The 17,447-nt window shown below is 38.5% G+C and overlaps 1 protein-coding gene across 1 annotated transcript in view; it reads right to left on the bottom strand.

Annotated features, from left to right (window-relative positions):
• Positions 1–1,019: 1,019 nt before the first annotated feature.
• The window catches only part of clic4 (chloride intracellular channel 4), a 45,859-nt gene continuing 29,431 nt past the window's right edge, over positions 1,020–17,447 (bottom strand). Inside the window, exons 2-6 of the mRNA XM_061968554.2 lie at positions 9,177–9,286; positions 6,405–6,530; positions 6,191–6,297; positions 5,035–5,216; positions 1,020–2,370 (exon numbers count right to left, since the gene is read on the bottom strand). Of these exons, the coding sequence (XP_061824538.1) occupies positions 2,206–2,370; positions 5,035–5,216; positions 6,191–6,297; positions 6,405–6,530; positions 9,177–9,286 (690 nt within the window). The 3' untranslated portion in view covers positions 1,020–2,205. The remainder of the gene's footprint in view (positions 2,371–5,034; positions 5,217–6,190; positions 6,298–6,404; positions 6,531–9,176; positions 9,287–17,447) is intronic.

The raw sequence follows: 17,447 nt of genomic DNA on the forward strand, positions 1-17,447 counted from the left end.
GGCCCCAACCTTTTTGTGACTACAGACCGGTCAACGCATGAAAATTTGTCCCACGGACCGGGGGATGTGATGGTCTGGGGGGTATGGTCTTGTTTTTGTTTTTTGTCATAAAAAAATACTATCATGTGTGCTTACGGACTGGATGAGTTTTTGTCAAAAACACAGATTCAACACTGTTCAAAAAACTACTTCTCTTTTATGACCATTTTTAACAATCAAATAATCCCTGCAGACTGTATTGATCTATATTGATATATAATGTAGGAACCAGAAATATTAATAACAGAAAGAAACAACCCTTTTGTGTGAATGAGTGTGAATGAGTGTAAATGGGGGGAGGGTTTTTTGGGGGTTGGTGCACTAATTGTAAGTGTATCTTGTGTTTTTATGTTGATTTAATAATTTAAAAAAAATATATATATATATACATATATATATATATATATATTTTTTTTTTTTTTTTTTTTTTTTTTTTATTTCTTGTACGGCCCGGCACCAGTCGATCCACGGACCTGTACCGGGCCGCGGCCCGGTGGTTGGGGACCACTGCCATAGCGGACTCGCCAATGGGAAAAACGTCACAAATGGGCAAATTCCAAACGGCTTATTGGGAGGAAGTATGAAAGAAGGCAAGATTGTTTTATAAATATCTCCGCCATGCCTGCGTGGTTCGATTTCAAATTTGCGAGACTTTTGCAAATACCAAATACACAGAAAAGTTGGTTTTGCATAAAAGGTCCTCATGAAAGTGACACACACATCAAGGGACCCAGAGACACAGAATCACTCCTGATGTTTCATTGTGGATTATACCACATTCAAATGACATACAAATTGCTACTTCTGACCCACTCATGTAATAAATAAAGTAATTATTAGAAAGCCCTCTCTGTAATACAATGGTTAGGCAATTGCAACCACAACAATTAACATTTCTCTAAAGGAATACCTCTCGCACAATGTCATTGGCAGAAACGTAAAGTCTAAGTCTATAAAACATAATAACAAACATATCAAAATTCCAGTGACAAGTTTATTTCAATTTTGGTTTTTCAAAAATAAAAATAAAAACAATACAGAGTAAAACTTGGATATTATTATGTTCGTTACCAACGACAAAGTGACGTTGTATTGAAATGAACAAGTAAGGCAAAGAGAAAGCTCATGGAAAATTACAATCTGGAAGGGCAAGAAATGACCCACGTCCTCAAACCGTGACCATGAAATGTATAAAATTTACACAATCAAAATCAGAGCAATCAAAACAATTATTTACAATTCCTTTATCAAATTTGTCTGATAACAAAAAAAAGCGTGGCCGAAAAGAAGGACTTGTTTTGCTCTTCCGCTAAAGCACTTTTTCAACTACTGTGACTGACATACTGTGCAGTCACTACTTCAAGAATAATCAACATACTGAAGGTTTGATTTCATTCAGCTTGATTCCTTTCGTGCCATATCTTTAGTGTCACCTGTACTAGCACATGACCGCACCTTAGTGTCTTAGTCATTTTCCACAGTGAGACCAGAATTAATGTGCCCTTTTTTCTGTCAGCTTCACTGCTACTTCAGCTGCTAAGAGTTCTGTTTGGTGTCGTCGTCTAAGTTTTTTTCTTTCTATGGCAATACGGTGATTCATACAAGGCAATAGTGGACATCTGTGAGCTACATATGGATTAACTCAGGTTCTTAATATTCCTGAGAGGCATCTCCTGCAACCGAGTGCGAGTGGCTTCCTACACTTCTACTGAGCTACAGAAGGTCTTTGCCTCTTCTGAATACCAGGTATCTTTACCTGAAGGACTACTTTATTAGATTTTTTAGATCACATACACTTGGATGAGTTTTTGTCAAAAACACAGATTCAACACTGTTCAAAAAACTGCTTCTCTTTTATGACCATTTTTAACAATCAAATAAACATATTTAATGGTATGGCCTTTGCACCTAAAGAAAAGGGAGATTTGGATACTGATTTGGTCTGGCTGCTTAACGATTAATCAGCAAACCAAAAATGAAAGCAATTACCGTTGAAAGCAGGTTGCTGAGTGAACAAGACATGTGTATGTAATCAGTGATGAGTTACGAAAGTAGGAAAGATATGCAGTTTGTCTTTCTTTTGTATAAGCACTTCAGTCCTTGTGCTGGGGAGTGAGTGTGTGTGTGTGTGTGTGTAGCAGTACCAGAGAAGGTGTAGGGGGTGTCTTATTTGACAAGCCTCTTAGCTACATCTGCGTATGCGATCTCGATCTCCTTGTCGCTGGGGCAGGTGTTGGTGAACTCCTCGTGTGTGTACGCATTGTTCAGGTACTTCCAGATAGCGGTCATCTCTTTGGGGATGTCAAAGCCTCTGTACTTCTTGGCCACCACCTAAAGGTACATTGTTGTGTTAATGACAAGATACAAGTGGTCTCAAGCAAATGTTTCCTCGACTCCAAAAACATGGCAGGCATTATTTTAAGGCGGTTATGTGGGCATGTTCTTTTTGCAACATTAAGTAATCTAAACAATAATACAGAGGTTAGTACCTTAGTTTCCGTCCACTCCAGTTTGTCAAAAAAAATTGCTAAAAGTTTGCCTCGGTTTCCATGTGGCATCTTTGTTATCAAACAGCCAAACATGCGCATAAGAAACTGGTATTTCCCATTGTATCCGCATCCATATTTGCAAGGCTAACTAGTCGTCATCTATCAAATATGATGATTTCCACAACCTTGTACTGTATATGGCAGTATGGTGCTGAAATAAGCTTATACAAACAACCAAACAATAAGTGTTCATTACATATTAACAAAAGTTTAGATAGAACCATGTTACAACAGAAAGGAACCAGCTATTTACAGTAAATTACCAAGTAGATTAAAAACAGTTTTAACAACGTAATGCAACTGTAAATTACGCAATATTTTACCGCTTACATCAGCAGCCAAATTAGGAGCCTTCATAACCCGTTTTGTAATGGTTCTATTATTTATATACTAAATAATATATTGTGACATATATCACTATTCCAGAAAACTGCCAATATATACTGCAATAAAATAGATTTTAAGCCATCTCGTCCATCCGTGGTGTGGGTTTGTATTAGGGCTGGGCGATATATCGATATACTCGATATATCGCGGGTTTGTCTCTGTGCGATATAGAAAATGACTATATCGTGATATTCGAGTATACGTTCTCACGCAGTTGCTTTTAGCTGCAGGCATTACACTACAGGCTCTTCTCACTCTTTCTAGTCTCTCCTTCTCACAGAGACTTAAACAAGCGCAGCGGGGGTTTGGCTTCAAGTGGGAATATGTCGAACAGACAACCGTAATTTGTCAAGTGTGGGGCAGAAGCGTTGCTAAAAAAAAGTAGCATTACTGCTAATATGTAGCATCATTTGAAAAGTCACCCGCTCGAGAATGAAGAGTGCTTACTCCGCACGTCCACATCTCCGTTAGGTCCCACACCAACAAAATGCAGAGGCAACCATTTCCAGATCAACACCGTATGAAAAAAATAGTCACTGATATAAGGAGATAACGTCCACCGGAACCTACCACATAGCGAAGGACGTACACAATTTGATTTCCTATTATGCAGCTAATTTTTATTGGACAGTTATTGAAATATCTTGTGTGACATCATGCACAGAAGTGCACTTTATTTGTTTTAAACTATTGTAGTGGCGTTCTGTACACAAAGTGCAGTTTAATTTAGTGTTGTTTTGATTTGTCATCTTGAGGACATCATGCACAAAAGTGCACTAATAGCTTGTTTTAAAATGTCTCTGACAATCTTGCACATTCTGTTTTGAAATGACATGAATGTTTGTGCCACTGCTTAATAACTGTTTAATAAATACAGTGTTGGTCAATTGACTTAGTTGTGATTTCCCTCTCTGCATGAAAGTTTAAAATGAGCATATATTAATGCAGTATGAACAAGAATGTTTTAATGTAGACACATAGAATCATCATACTGCTGTGATTATATGCATCAAGTGTTCATTCAAGGCTAAGGCAAAATATCGATATATATCGTGTACCGCGATATGGCCTAAAAATATTGAGATATTAAAAAAAGGCCATATCGCCCAGCCCTAGTTTGTATGTTAATAGAACGCGCACACCACAAACAACTTAATGTCTGTTGCCTTTCTTTTTGTTGGAGCAGAATCTATCAAGCACCCATTCCGTCCATCTGCTGTTCATGTGAGGAGGCATTCAAGCGCAGTGTGTAACAGTGTTGGCAAATTTGCATTCAGAAATTCTCTGTGCATTTTTTATTGAGTAAAATAACCCACGATGGTGCCAAGGTAAGTTGTGCATTCGAGCACTTAGATAAAAGGTGAGAACCACTATTGAATTCAATAAATAACTTGTAGCAAAGTACGAAGGTGTAGCTCCCCTACTCCTTCACTGCTCAAGCCTTCAATAAGGGTAAGTGATGTTAAATAGCTCATTTATCCATTTAACTATTCCTTTATATGTATTTCTGCATTGTGTTCAGCCTGTAGAACTTTAATTATTCTCTATATGAATATTTGTGTGTCTTATTATGGTTGTGGTTGAAGTTTATTTCGAACATGTATACAGAAGTTATTGGATTTGCGTTATTTCTTATAGGAAATGTTAACATTTTAGCTAGATTGAAGCAAAATGACTATTAAACGGCTATGTTATGATGTTATTTCATTATCGGTATTCAGTGCAATCGATATTAATCACAGCATTTAAAACAATACTTAAGATTGTTTTAAATGCCACCCTCAATAGCAAACATGTAGAAACTTCATAAAATTATTTGGATATAACAATGTGATAACAACATTCTAATTAAACAAGTGGAAAAATGAGGGTCACAGTGGCACACTGCAGAATGTACAGAGTTGGACTGATCAATGGAGTTGTGGACGCTGAAATAACATCAATGAAGTATGTTATCATTAACTGTCTGACATTATAAAATCTTAGCTACTTCCGAACAGGCAGTTCGTAGAGGATAAAAGCACCAGCCGAAGTAGATTAACGGTGCTGGTGCACTCACCTTGACGATATGCAGCTTAGGAAGCAAATTGCAGTCCGCCAGGGTCATTTGGTCCCCATCCAAGAACTTGCGAGTGGAAACCTTGACATCCTCAATGCTGTTGTGATCAATCTCGTCTGGCAAAGGTGAACGGAGATACTCATCCAGCTTCTGCAGGGTCTTCAGCAGCCCGCGCTCCACAGCTGAACACAATCACAAGGAATTTCATGTTGTTGAGTCTAATGCAATTTACATATCACGTCCAGACACATGGGGGCAGTATTTCATCAACAAGCATTGGTTTATTGTGAAGCTCAAAGAGGACTGACATATTGTTTTTCTTTTTTAAGGTGTACATTTTGAAACAAAAAGTGTATGACTAATTGCTGTTACATATTTCAGTTGCTTTCTTCTTTTTTGTTTAAGTTCAGATTGAGTTCTTGGTAAGTGCTTTATAAAAAACCACATGTCACACAGTGTAAAGGTGTCCTACGCCCTCATCTATCCATTCATATTTGAGTTGGTTATTAACAATTTGTGGTATTATTGCAAAATATGTCAGGATTCTTGTTAATGAAGCATAGCATTCAGGATCATGCTGTTTGCACAGCCTTGCCTTTCAGTTCAATTGCTCAATATTTTCCTAGGGCGGAGAATAGCCAACTAAAAATGTCACAAGATCATGCTTTCTTGTGATAATGGTTAACATCCTTGGCAGAGCATATTTCAATAACCTTATCATTGTTATGTTATTGACAATAGATTCCGGCATCAGTTCCTGTGCATGATAACGTACGTAGTTCATTCTCGGTAGAGCTGCTTTGTTTTCGCTACAGTGTCTTAGCAGGTGAGGGCCCCGAGGACACAGGGAGGCAGTCGAACAAAAGCTCAATGTGTTTTAATCATGCCTAAAAGCAACCAATTGGGGTGGGGAAAGCAACGTTGCTTGGCAACCAAAATAATCTCCAAGATGAGTGGATGGTTTCAGGCAATAGCTACATCAATGAGTATATACAGCTGCCATATTCACTATATCATATCCAATAAAAAAAATTCAGGGGGCAACACTACGTTTTAAGGCAAAGTCTAAAACTGTAAATATTGACTATGATGAATTAGGAACAATGCAATTGTGATCAATGTGCCTTGTACACATTGTATGTATCAGGATGTTTACCTTCATTGGCATCTGGTTTTGAGTTCTTAATGAAGGCTGAAAACTTGGCAAAGATGTCCATACCAGCTGTGTTTGACTCCGGGTGTCGGGCGCCAAGTTTGATGTACCTAGTGATATATACACAAAGAAATATGCATATTTGCCCACAGTGCTGCACTGTGCCCAGACACGAGGTCATGGCGGCCTGCTATTACAGAGGTAAGAGAATGCTCACTTGGGTGGGCAGAGGACATCCTCAAGAAACTCCTCAATCTTGTTGACGTCTGTTTTGACCTCGCCATTGAAGGTGACGAAGGGAGGGTGTGTGCCTGGGGCGAGGTTTTGCAGATCTGCAGGCTTCCTGCATGACACATAACATTTCAGTGCCAAGCAAGCAGCACTACGGTGAGCGCTGTTGTGCCTCCTCAGCATGTGTGTGTCCTAATCTGTGGCCTTCACGCCTGCATGTTTGCATTTCAAAACAGATGTCTCTATTGGAAGAAGACACATACGAAAATGAGCATGTGTGGAAAGATTAGTGTGTACAGAGATGCTTCTATTCTCTTTAGTATATTACAATTGACAATGATAAACCACCAAATGATCTACAAACACATAGTTAAGAAGCACACTGTGCTGAATAAGTTTGGGGACAAGGCATCCAAGGGCACAAAAGCAGGAAACAACATCATGCCTTCGGCATGCAAAGAGGAAGTGGCACCCTTGGCTGATGATATCACTAAACAGCGTTAAGAAACAGCCGCTTAATTACAGGCTTTCTTAACAGGTATAAAATTATTAACCTGACAAACGAAGATCAACTCATGAGGATAAATCATTTAAACTTGGATGAGAGACATGTGAAATTAATTGTCTTTTTTTTTTAAGCAACAATAAGAAAACCCAAATATACAATCGCGGTCAAAAGTTTACACACACTTGTAAAGAACATAATGTCATGGCTGTCTTGAGTTTTCAATAATTTCTACAACTCTTATTTTTTTGTGATAGGGTGATTGGAGCACATACTTGTTGGTCACAAAAAACATTCATGAAGTTTGGTTCTTTTATGAATTTATTATGGGTCTACTGAAAATGTGACCAAATCTGCTGGGTCAAAAGTATACATACAGCAATGTTAATATTTGGTTACATGTCCCTTGGCAAGTTTCACTGCAATAAGACGCTTTTGGTAGCCATCCACAAGCTTCTGGCAAGCTTCTGGTGGAATTTTTGACCACTCTTCTTGACAAAATTGGTGCAGTTGGTTTTCTGACATGGACTTGTTTCTTCAGCATTGTCCACACATTTCAGTCAGGAAGGCCATTCCAAAACCTTAATTCTAACCTGATTTAGCCATTCCTTTACCACTTTTGACGTGTGTTTGGGGTCATTGTCCTGTTGGAACACCCAACTGCGCCCAAGACCCAAACCTCCGGGCTGATGATTTTAGGTTGTCCTGAAGAATTTGGAGGTAATCATCCTTTTTTTATGAATACATGGCTAGTTGTTTGTCTCTACTGTATGGTGACAGAATGAATGTCAACAATAAGTATTTTGACAAGCTCATATATGAATAATAATAAAAACGACAAAAGCACTTGTTCAACGACCTATTTCGGTCATTTTCTTAAAATTTAATCCAAATCTATTCATTAGTTATGTTGCTAACTCCCGGATTACGGAGCTGGTCTTTTATGAAGCAGCCCATGTTTTCGGAACACCGGTCCTGCCAACAAGGTGTCCCTTTATTTTATTTTTTTTACAGGAAGTTGGCAACCCAAGTTTACTCCTAATGTTTAGGATATAAATAAGCACCAAATATAACCATAGACATACTGTATCTGGTTTAGACTGTAAAGAAGAATACAATCTGGTGTCTATGTATATTATATTTCTATGAATGTACACAACGTACCAACAGTTTATATCAGCAAAATAATTTGTGTGGTTAAATATTGAGATAGATCGATATATTGTCACACATTTGGCATCAACTGAAAATGGATGGATGGATGGATGAAGGTTAAAGACTCGAGCAGGTAAATGCTAAAACCCAAATCAGGTTTAATCATGAAATGAAGCAAAGTCCCTGCTTCGGAACAAAGGTCCGTTTGAAGAGTAAGAAGTAAGCAGATGCTGCTACGTAGGCAGACATCTATCACCTTTTACAGGATTTTACTAAGCTGGTTTCGGTTACACACGCTCTACCACTATATGACAGGGAAGTACACCAAAGCCAATGCAAATTGCTAGGCAAATATAATTTTAGTTGTAGAACAATTTATAATTTGGTGCAGAGAGAGGTGAGTAGCTGCCACATTGGTAGAAATGCTTTGATAAATAATGGAAGAAATCCTAAATGGGAGTTGAACAGAAACACGGAAGGACGTCGATAGTGACCAGATGTCAAAAAGACCATGGCTGAAAATAGTCTGGCACTTGTATGCCCTGGTTTGGCAAGAAGAAAACAGTTCCAGCAGCATTTTAGATGAATAACACTTAGTGGAATGTAGTGGGTTTGGTAAAGGTTGTCTGGAACTGGAATCCACATGAGTTCTCGCGCAGCTGGGAGGAAATGCAGTGAAAATTGTAGAGCATCATCCTTATTTGGATCTCTGTGATGATAAATACCATGTTATCTAGCAAAGCAGGCAGGATGTGTGTGGAGTCTTTTGCCTTTGAAGAGCTTGGTTGTTTGGTTTTCTCAAATTTTGTTCAGGCTGGGAAAGGGTCATGGGAAAACCAAACAAACAGTGGGAGGCAGTGAGTGTGTCAGGGGTGTGGGTATATAAAAATGTTACACAGTTGCACAGGAAAAGGTGTGCGATCAAAAAACAATTGATATAATCCATACTTTTTAAAAGTACATTATTAGTAGGGAAACTGATGTGACCGGACTGTAAATACTTTCTTTTTTTTTTTTTTTTTAGAAAACTTTAAAGTTTAGGGCAGCCTGACCACCATAGATTAGAAAAAGTCACTACGCAAAAGAGGCCAACCATACCTTTTGAGGTCTACTGTAGTAACGTTGAAGACGACGCCTTTAAGCCACAGGATCATAAACAGCCTCTGGGAGAAGGGACAGTTCCCAATGCTCTCACCATCGCTTCCTGCCTATAGAATAGATACAAACAACACACTTAGGATCGGCAATGTGTATCATGTATTAAAATATAAGTAATATCTAGGAATTACAAATTATTTAAAAAAAAACATCTAATTTGTCTCAAATATGAGAAAATGCAAAGTGAAAAATAGTCATGGGTTCATCCCTGTGTTGCACAAACATTACAGTCTATTTATTGGCATTACACCAAAAAAGTCGTTTTCAAACAAAGACTTTCACACACATGACTGTCCATCCTGGACTGGAGGGCCAACGGCCTTTTTATACAAAACCCAAAACCAGTGAAGTTGACACGTTGTGTAAATCGTAAATAACAACAGAATACAATGATTTGCAAATCCTATTTAATATATTCAATTGAATAGACTGCAAAGACAAGATATTTAATGTTCGAACTGAGAAACTTTTTTTTTTTTTTTGCAAATAATCATTAACTTAGGCAAGGCAAGGCTATTCTTGTTTGATGTACGCTTAAGTTGTTCAACAGTCCGGGGTCTCCGTTGTCGTATTTTACGCTTCATAATGTGCCACACATCTTCAATGGGAGACAGGTCTGGACTACAGGCAGGCCAGTATAGTGCCCGCACTCTTTTACTATGAAGCCATGCTGTTGTAACACGTGCAGAATGAGGCTTGGCATTGTCTTGCTGAAATAAGCAGGGACGTCAATGAAAAAGACGTTGCTTGGATGGCAACATATGTTGCTCCTAAACCTGTATGTACCTTTCAGCATTAATGGTGCCTTCACAGATGTGTAAGTTACCCATGCCTTGGGCACTAATACACTCCCATACCATCATATATGCTGGCTTTTCAACTTTGCGTCAATAACAGTCCGGATGGTTCTTTTCCTCTTTGGTCCGGATGACACGACGACCACAGTTTCCAAAAACAATTTGAAATGTGGACTCGTCAGACCACATAAAACTTTTACACTTTGCATCAGTCCATCTTAGATGAGCTCGGACCTAGAGAATTTGGCGGCGTTTCTGGGTGTTGTTGATGAATGGCTTTCAGTTTGGATAGTAGAGTTTTAACTTGTACTTACAGATGTAGCGACAAACTGTAGTTACTGACAGTGATTTTCTGAAGAGTTCCTGAGCCCATGTGGTGATATCCTTTACACAAGGATGTATATATACATATATATGTACATATATATATATATATATATATATATATATATATATATATATATATATATATATATATATATATATACACATACACACCGGTACATATATATATATACATGTACATATATATACATATACATATATATATATATATATATATATATATATATATATATACACATATCCATACATATATATATATACACACACACACACACACACACGCACACGCACACGCACACGCACACGCACACGCACACGCACACGCACACACAGTAATATATTTGGGAGGGTTTTAATCTTTTTATGGCTGTTAGTTAAAGGAGGCACGTATATCAGAGTGGATCAACATTAGCTTTATTTTTCAACTCGCATGTAAGAAAATACACCACAGCGCCAATTCCGGTCCTTCAACAGTCGCTATTTCTTCGGAACCAAAATATATATTCATATATTATATATAGCCTAATATTTGCGCACTATTGACTAGTGATGCACTGAAAATTTGTATCCACTTCCGCTGACGGGCTATTTCTTTCCCCACTCACTTGAATGACAAAGCTCCCCTAAAGCTGATGAAAAAGTCACATACAGGCCGCATTCAGGTTAGATTGACGTTTAGACTAAAGTCACATTTGAAAATATCAGATTGCAATCGAATTTGGACTACCTCCTGATGTGGCCTGAATCTGATGCGAAAAGATCAGATTTGAAGCACTTTGGCGTGATTAGACTGGCAAAAACCTTTTTATCAGTGCCATATGAGGGCAAAAAAAATCAGATTTGGTGTGCAGTGTAAACTGATTCATTGGGGCCACATTGGGTATTGTATGCTTTTATACTGGAGTCTGATAAAAATCACATTTTACTTGCACAGTAAACAGTCAGCTGGAAAAAAAATTAGGCCAATTTGACCTGCAGTTTAAATGTAGTCTTTAGACTTGCTGGCTTTCTTGCTTCCTCTAATTGTAGACAGCACAAAACCAAGTGTGGGCAGTGGTGATGGGAATTAAATCAATGTAAGTAGTGTGTACCCTTCTAATGACAAAACTCAATGTTCCATTATAGATCAAAAACTAAACTCAATGTTGTCTCCATTAAATGCAATCGCATCTCAAATAAACTGCAAAGGCACTGCATAAAGGTAAGGCTGATTTGTAATTGAGAACAAAAGCTGTGTGACTATCCAAAAAGAAAAGTTGATTGTTAGGACTATCACTCAATGTAGGACTTTGTTTTGGGAGTTCTGGATCTGTACTGCAACTCCTTGCTGGTGTGCACAGGCTTGCTGCTGTTGTCCCCTGTGTAACACCCTGTGGGATGACTCTTTCATCTGCTGGCTTCCATTGTACGGCGCGTGTCCCTCCTGCAACACCCCGCCCACCCCAACCACTTTTGAATTCAATATGAAAGGCTTATATCAGTGCCTTTGTTCTGCAAAATGATGAGGGAAATCAAAGAGATACCTTACTTTATTCAAGTGGACTTTCATTACCTTAACCTTAAACTTGTGAATCCATTATCCTCACCGCACTGCGCCAATTGATAATCAGGTCAAGAACAAAAGGTAGCACTGCATTACATCAATGTTACCATGACAATGGTCAGACACACGAGTGCCAGTCACAGGGACACCATACATCTAATGTTATCCAAAAAATTAGTACAACTGGATTTTTTTGGGGAACATGCTTTTTTTTGCCATACCAGAATATGATGAAGCGCATGTAGCACTTATCTTCACTGTACCCACGGTGGGAGACAAGGAAAGACTTGTGTTTCCTTTAACGTTAATACGCTTACAATGTTATGCAGAGATATAGTTATAATAATTTTATAGACAAATTATACTATTCATAGTCACAATGGAGAGTGGGGGCGCACACATTTTTTTTCTTCTTAGGGGGGCGTAACAGAAAATATTTGAGAAGCACTAATATAGAGTGAGACAACAAGTACAGGAAATGGGGAGACCATTAAGGATGATGGGTAGTGCTTTTTGACAGGAGCAAGTTCAAGCAGTAATAAAAGCTTGACGTAGGAAGGGAGAAAGACTAAAGACGCTTTAGAGCCAAGACTATTTGCCGTGCCGCTCAGTTTTTCCTCCTCTTACAATTCCATCTCTATCCTTATCCTTATCCTGGGCCCCTCTGTTGAGTCAGAGGGCGGGCAAGTTGGACACTAGAGGGGGGAGGGAGAAACTATTCCAAAAATGTCCTGTTCATCCCGCCAAAAAGGGAGCTTTGTTTACTTTACGTGATGATGCTCGGGTTACATTTCACTAGCGGTGCTTCTGTTTAAAACAATCCCGCAGTTAGGAGGCTAAGTCAGGCCACCTTCAAGATCATTGTGCCAACAATATAATGAATATTAGGAGGATCTAGGATTGTTCCTCTGTAAAACATTCTAATGATTAAACTAATGATGGTTTATCAGAATGTCTTTTCCAGCTGGAGCACAACTATAATAGTATGGCAGTCAGGGAATGGCTCCCCTACAGAACATTCTACACACAAACAACAAAGCGCTTTCTGTTTGTCGTTTTAGACACGTCACCAGTTAACAACTGACAGGAGGCTTGGGGGTTGTGGGGTATTTCACATCCTAATAAAACACAGGGGGTAAGGCAAGGAAGTTATTCGGAACAAGTTAGGCTCTTGTTGAGAATGACGCACATTTTTCCACAAAGTACAACAGTAACATCCATAGAAACAGTTAGTAGTGCCCTTTTTGTTGCTTGGTATGTCAAAGAAAATGACTCATATATTGCAGACAGTTACATCATCATTGACAAAAAAGCTGCCCCCCTGATACGAATAGGCAATATGAAACTTCCAGGCAACCAGACAGCTGACTATGGCCTGCTTAAAAAGGACAGCCCTTAAGTCAACACTGGTGTGTTTATTTAATGTCCAAACACATAACTGTAGAGTGGAGGGTGTGACTCATGCTAAGGTTCGATGTTAGCCCCGGAGCAGGCAGTGTAATTATGTTCACTTGGTCAGGGGTAAAGTATCTATCATCAGCCACAATCAATTCAGATACAGTATATAATTGTACCTTGGTTTTTTGTTAATAATCTGTTCCAAAAGGTCAGAGGGAGACCAAACTGTAAAGAAACCGTATACATTTTTCACATAAGAAATTATGTAAATAAAAAGACACATATATTACCAAAAAACATTTTATATTGAAAAATAATAATTTTACATGCAAAAAAACAATGCTAAATACTGTACATGTTTTTCATCAGGTATCCCTAAAAAAAAGAAACAATTTGAATAAAAAATGTCACTACTTTAATTGAAACAGTCACATATTTAAGATCACTGTGCTTCAAAGTCTTTTAACTTATAAACATGGTCATAAAAAAACGAGAATAAACTATTTTGCATTATTTATTATTTACATTCACATTGGTTAATTTTACTTTCTAAAAACAACTACAGTGGTGCGGAGCCATCAAGTACATAAAAAACAATATCGTTCTAAATTTCTTTCAATGTGGTGGTAGCGTGACGTCTCAAATGAAATGGGCTAATAAAAAGGCCTAAAACATAAATAAAGACAACTATTTTTGTTAGTATCAATAGTAATGTTTGTGTTGCTTTCATATGCACATTCAACTTTCTACTTGAGGTACATTATCGGGACAACCCTACATGAGTTTTAAAGTTAGTACTATTTGCTCAGTCATTCACAAACAAGAATAGGGCCAGGGTCACCATTTTGTCAACAAATGCGTGAGCAAATTGTTGAACAGTTTAAGAACAACCTTTCTCAACCAGCTATTGCAAGGAATTTAGGGATTTCACCATCTACGGTCCGTAATATCATCAAAGGGTTCAGAGAATCTGGAGAAATCACTGCATGTAAGCAGCTAAGCCTGTGACCTTCGATCCCTCAGGCTGTACTGCATCAACAAGCGACATCAGTGTGTAAAGGATATCACCACATGGGCTCAGGAACACTTCAGAAAACCACTGTCAGTAACTACAGTTGGTCGCTACATCTGTAAGTGCAAGTTAAAACTCTCCTAAGCAAGGCGAAAACCGTTTATCAACAACACCCAGAAACGCCGTCGGCTTCGCTGGGCTCATCTAAGAAGGACTTAAACAAAGTGGAAAAGTGTTCTGTGGTCTGACAAGTCCACATTTCAAACTGTTTTTGGAAACTGTGGATGTCGTGTCGTGTCCTTCGGACCAAAGAGGAAAAGAACCATCCGGATTGTTATAGGCGCAAAGTTAAAAAGCCAGCATCTGTGATGGTATGGGGGTGTATTAGTGCCCAAAACATGGGTAACTTACACATCTGTGAAGGCACCATTAATGCTGAAAGGTACATACAGGTTTTGGAGCAACATACGTTGCCAACCAAGCAACGTTACCATGGACGCCCCTGCTTACTTCAGCAAGACAATGCCAAGCCACGTGTTACATCAATGTGGCTTCATAGTAAAAGAGTGCAGGTACTAGACTGGCCTGCCTGTAGTCCAGACCTGTCTCCCATTGAAAATGTGTGGCGCATTATGAAGCCTAAAATACCACAACGGAGACCCCCGGACTGTTGAACAACTTAAGCTGTACATCAAGCAAGAATGGGAAAGAATTCCACCTGAGAAGCTTAAAAAATGTGTCTCCTCAGTTCCCAAACGTTTACAGAGTGTTGTTAAAAGGAAAGGCCATGTAACACAGTGGTGGACATGCCCTTTCCCAACTACTTTGGCACGTGTTGCAGCCATGGAATTCTAAGTTAATTATTATTTGCAAAAAAAAAAAAAAAGTTTATGAGTTTGAACATCAAATATCTTGTCTTTGTAGTGCATTCAATTGAATGTGGGTTGAAAAGCATTTGCAAATCATTGTATTCCGTTTATATTTACATCTAACACAATTTCCCAACTCATATGGAAACGGGGTTTGTAGAAAGGCTCAGTACGATAAAAACCATAAGAGCGCTTCGAGAAGAGATAAAAGGTTGGGCTGCCCGGTTGAGGAGGTATGATAAACGCTTGGAAGATGCGGCTAATGGGAGTCACCGTTGTAGCCTTCAAAGCCCTCTAACACAACTTCAAAACCCTCCATCAACTTATTGTATACACACTGCAAATAAATATATATTGTGTTCATAACAATATGTAATATGTTCAATATCTACCTTATGTTCAATATCTATCTTATTTTGGTAATTTTAATAATTGCCGGAAATAATTATTTGGCGCATTTATTTCCATTTCCATAGCGGCGCACGTCTGATTTCTGGCAACAACCTCTTCCGGCAGATTCTTTAACATATAACAAAGACAACTATTTTTGGACAAATGAGGATTCACAACCTGAATCTTAAATTTATGGAGGATGAACTACTTACTTACAATAACAATGTCACTACAGTTTAGTTATCATACAGGTTACGGAACATAAATGAAGTATTGAAGTAGGGTGATCGCCGGCGATATTAACATTTAAAAAGCTTGTTCTGCTGCATATCAATTCAAGCACTTTCACAACCAACAGTCAGCTACCCACCAGGGCACGACTGAAAGACAGTGGACCCATGTGAGAGCAACTAAGAGTGAGTGAGAAGGTGACTAACAGCTGATCAGCCGCCGCCTGTAGCTCCCGAAAATATTCGGAAAATTAAAAGGCATTAATACATTGGTGCCCTTCTCTCCCGTAGAGTGACCCACATTTTAACCCCCGAACACACCCGAGCGTAAATTTTACTCTATAAAGACGCATACATTTTTTTCAGTTTCATTTCAAAATGAAAGCCCAGTTCACATACTGTTTAAAATAGAAAAGGGCAATAAAAATATGTTTTACATAATATAGTAAATAATCGTGATTTCAATATTGATCAAAATAATTGTGATTATTATTTTGGCGATAATCGTGCAGCCCTAGGGCTGGGCGATTATATGATCGTGATCGCGATTATATTGAGTTCGAGCACGGTGATCAGCTGTCAGCTTTTTTTACATTGATCAAACATAGTGGAAATATCTTTTAGAAGATACCGCAGTAGTAAACAGTAGGGAAGCAACAATGCTTGGTATAATCCTGCAAGGAACAATCCGCATTTATTGACCGTGATCCTGTGTGTGTGTCTGAGTGTTTGTGTACGTTTGCGTGTGTTTCAGTGAAAGTTTTGTCCGTGTGTGTGCGGGAGCATCCCGTTCCAACGTCGCCAAAGTCAGGCTTGTCACAATGTCATTAATGTTCAATCAGCGTTGTGTCTCTTCCCCATAACACAGGTGGAAGTAGAGCCCATAAAAGCAAAATAAAGAATTATGACTAAAGCCTTGTGTGTACTCTCGTGTCACGTATCTTGCGTAGGCGACGCTGACTTGTACACAGAATGTCGTAAAATGAAGACGCGCGGCAACCCGTACATAATCACAACATAAAAGGGCAGAGAACAGCTCAATTTCAAAACAAAAGTTGAAAACAGAAGGAAAAATGTATAAATACCGCAAGCAGAAATGCATAGAGCCATGTTTGTTTACAGTGGAGTGAGCAAACTCGTCCAAAAAATGGCGACAATGCACAAATAATAAAATACCTTTCCTACTACGGTTTGTGTTGCGCATGTCAAAGTATTACGATTGAAGGTGTGATGCATGAAAATTCACTTCATATTCGGATAACTTTTTTCAGGGTCCGTGCACACAGGAACATTCTAATCCGAACTATGATCAGATTAAATACATCTTGTCCATGGATACATGGCTTAAAATGTGTTATCCTTTCTTTATATTTTAGTCAACAAAATGTATTGTAATTTTAATAGACTACAACAAGACTAAAACTAAAACAATTTAGATGACTGAAATAAGACTAAAACTAAAATTCATTTTTGTCAAAAGACTATGACTAAAACTACATTAAAAACTGATGTCAAAATGAATACTGTTGGTGCTCCAAGTGCTCCAAATATTCCCCTGCTTCCTCAACTGGCATGCCTTTTTGGCGAGGAGGGAGGGGAAGGAAGAGCCACACGGGCACCACCT

Source organism: Nerophis lumbriciformis, linkage group LG08 (genome assembly GCF_033978685.3).
Source record: "Nerophis lumbriciformis linkage group LG08, RoL_Nlum_v2.1, whole genome shotgun sequence".
Classification (NCBI taxonomy): domain Eukaryota; kingdom Metazoa; phylum Chordata; class Actinopteri; order Syngnathiformes; family Syngnathidae; genus Nerophis; species Nerophis lumbriciformis.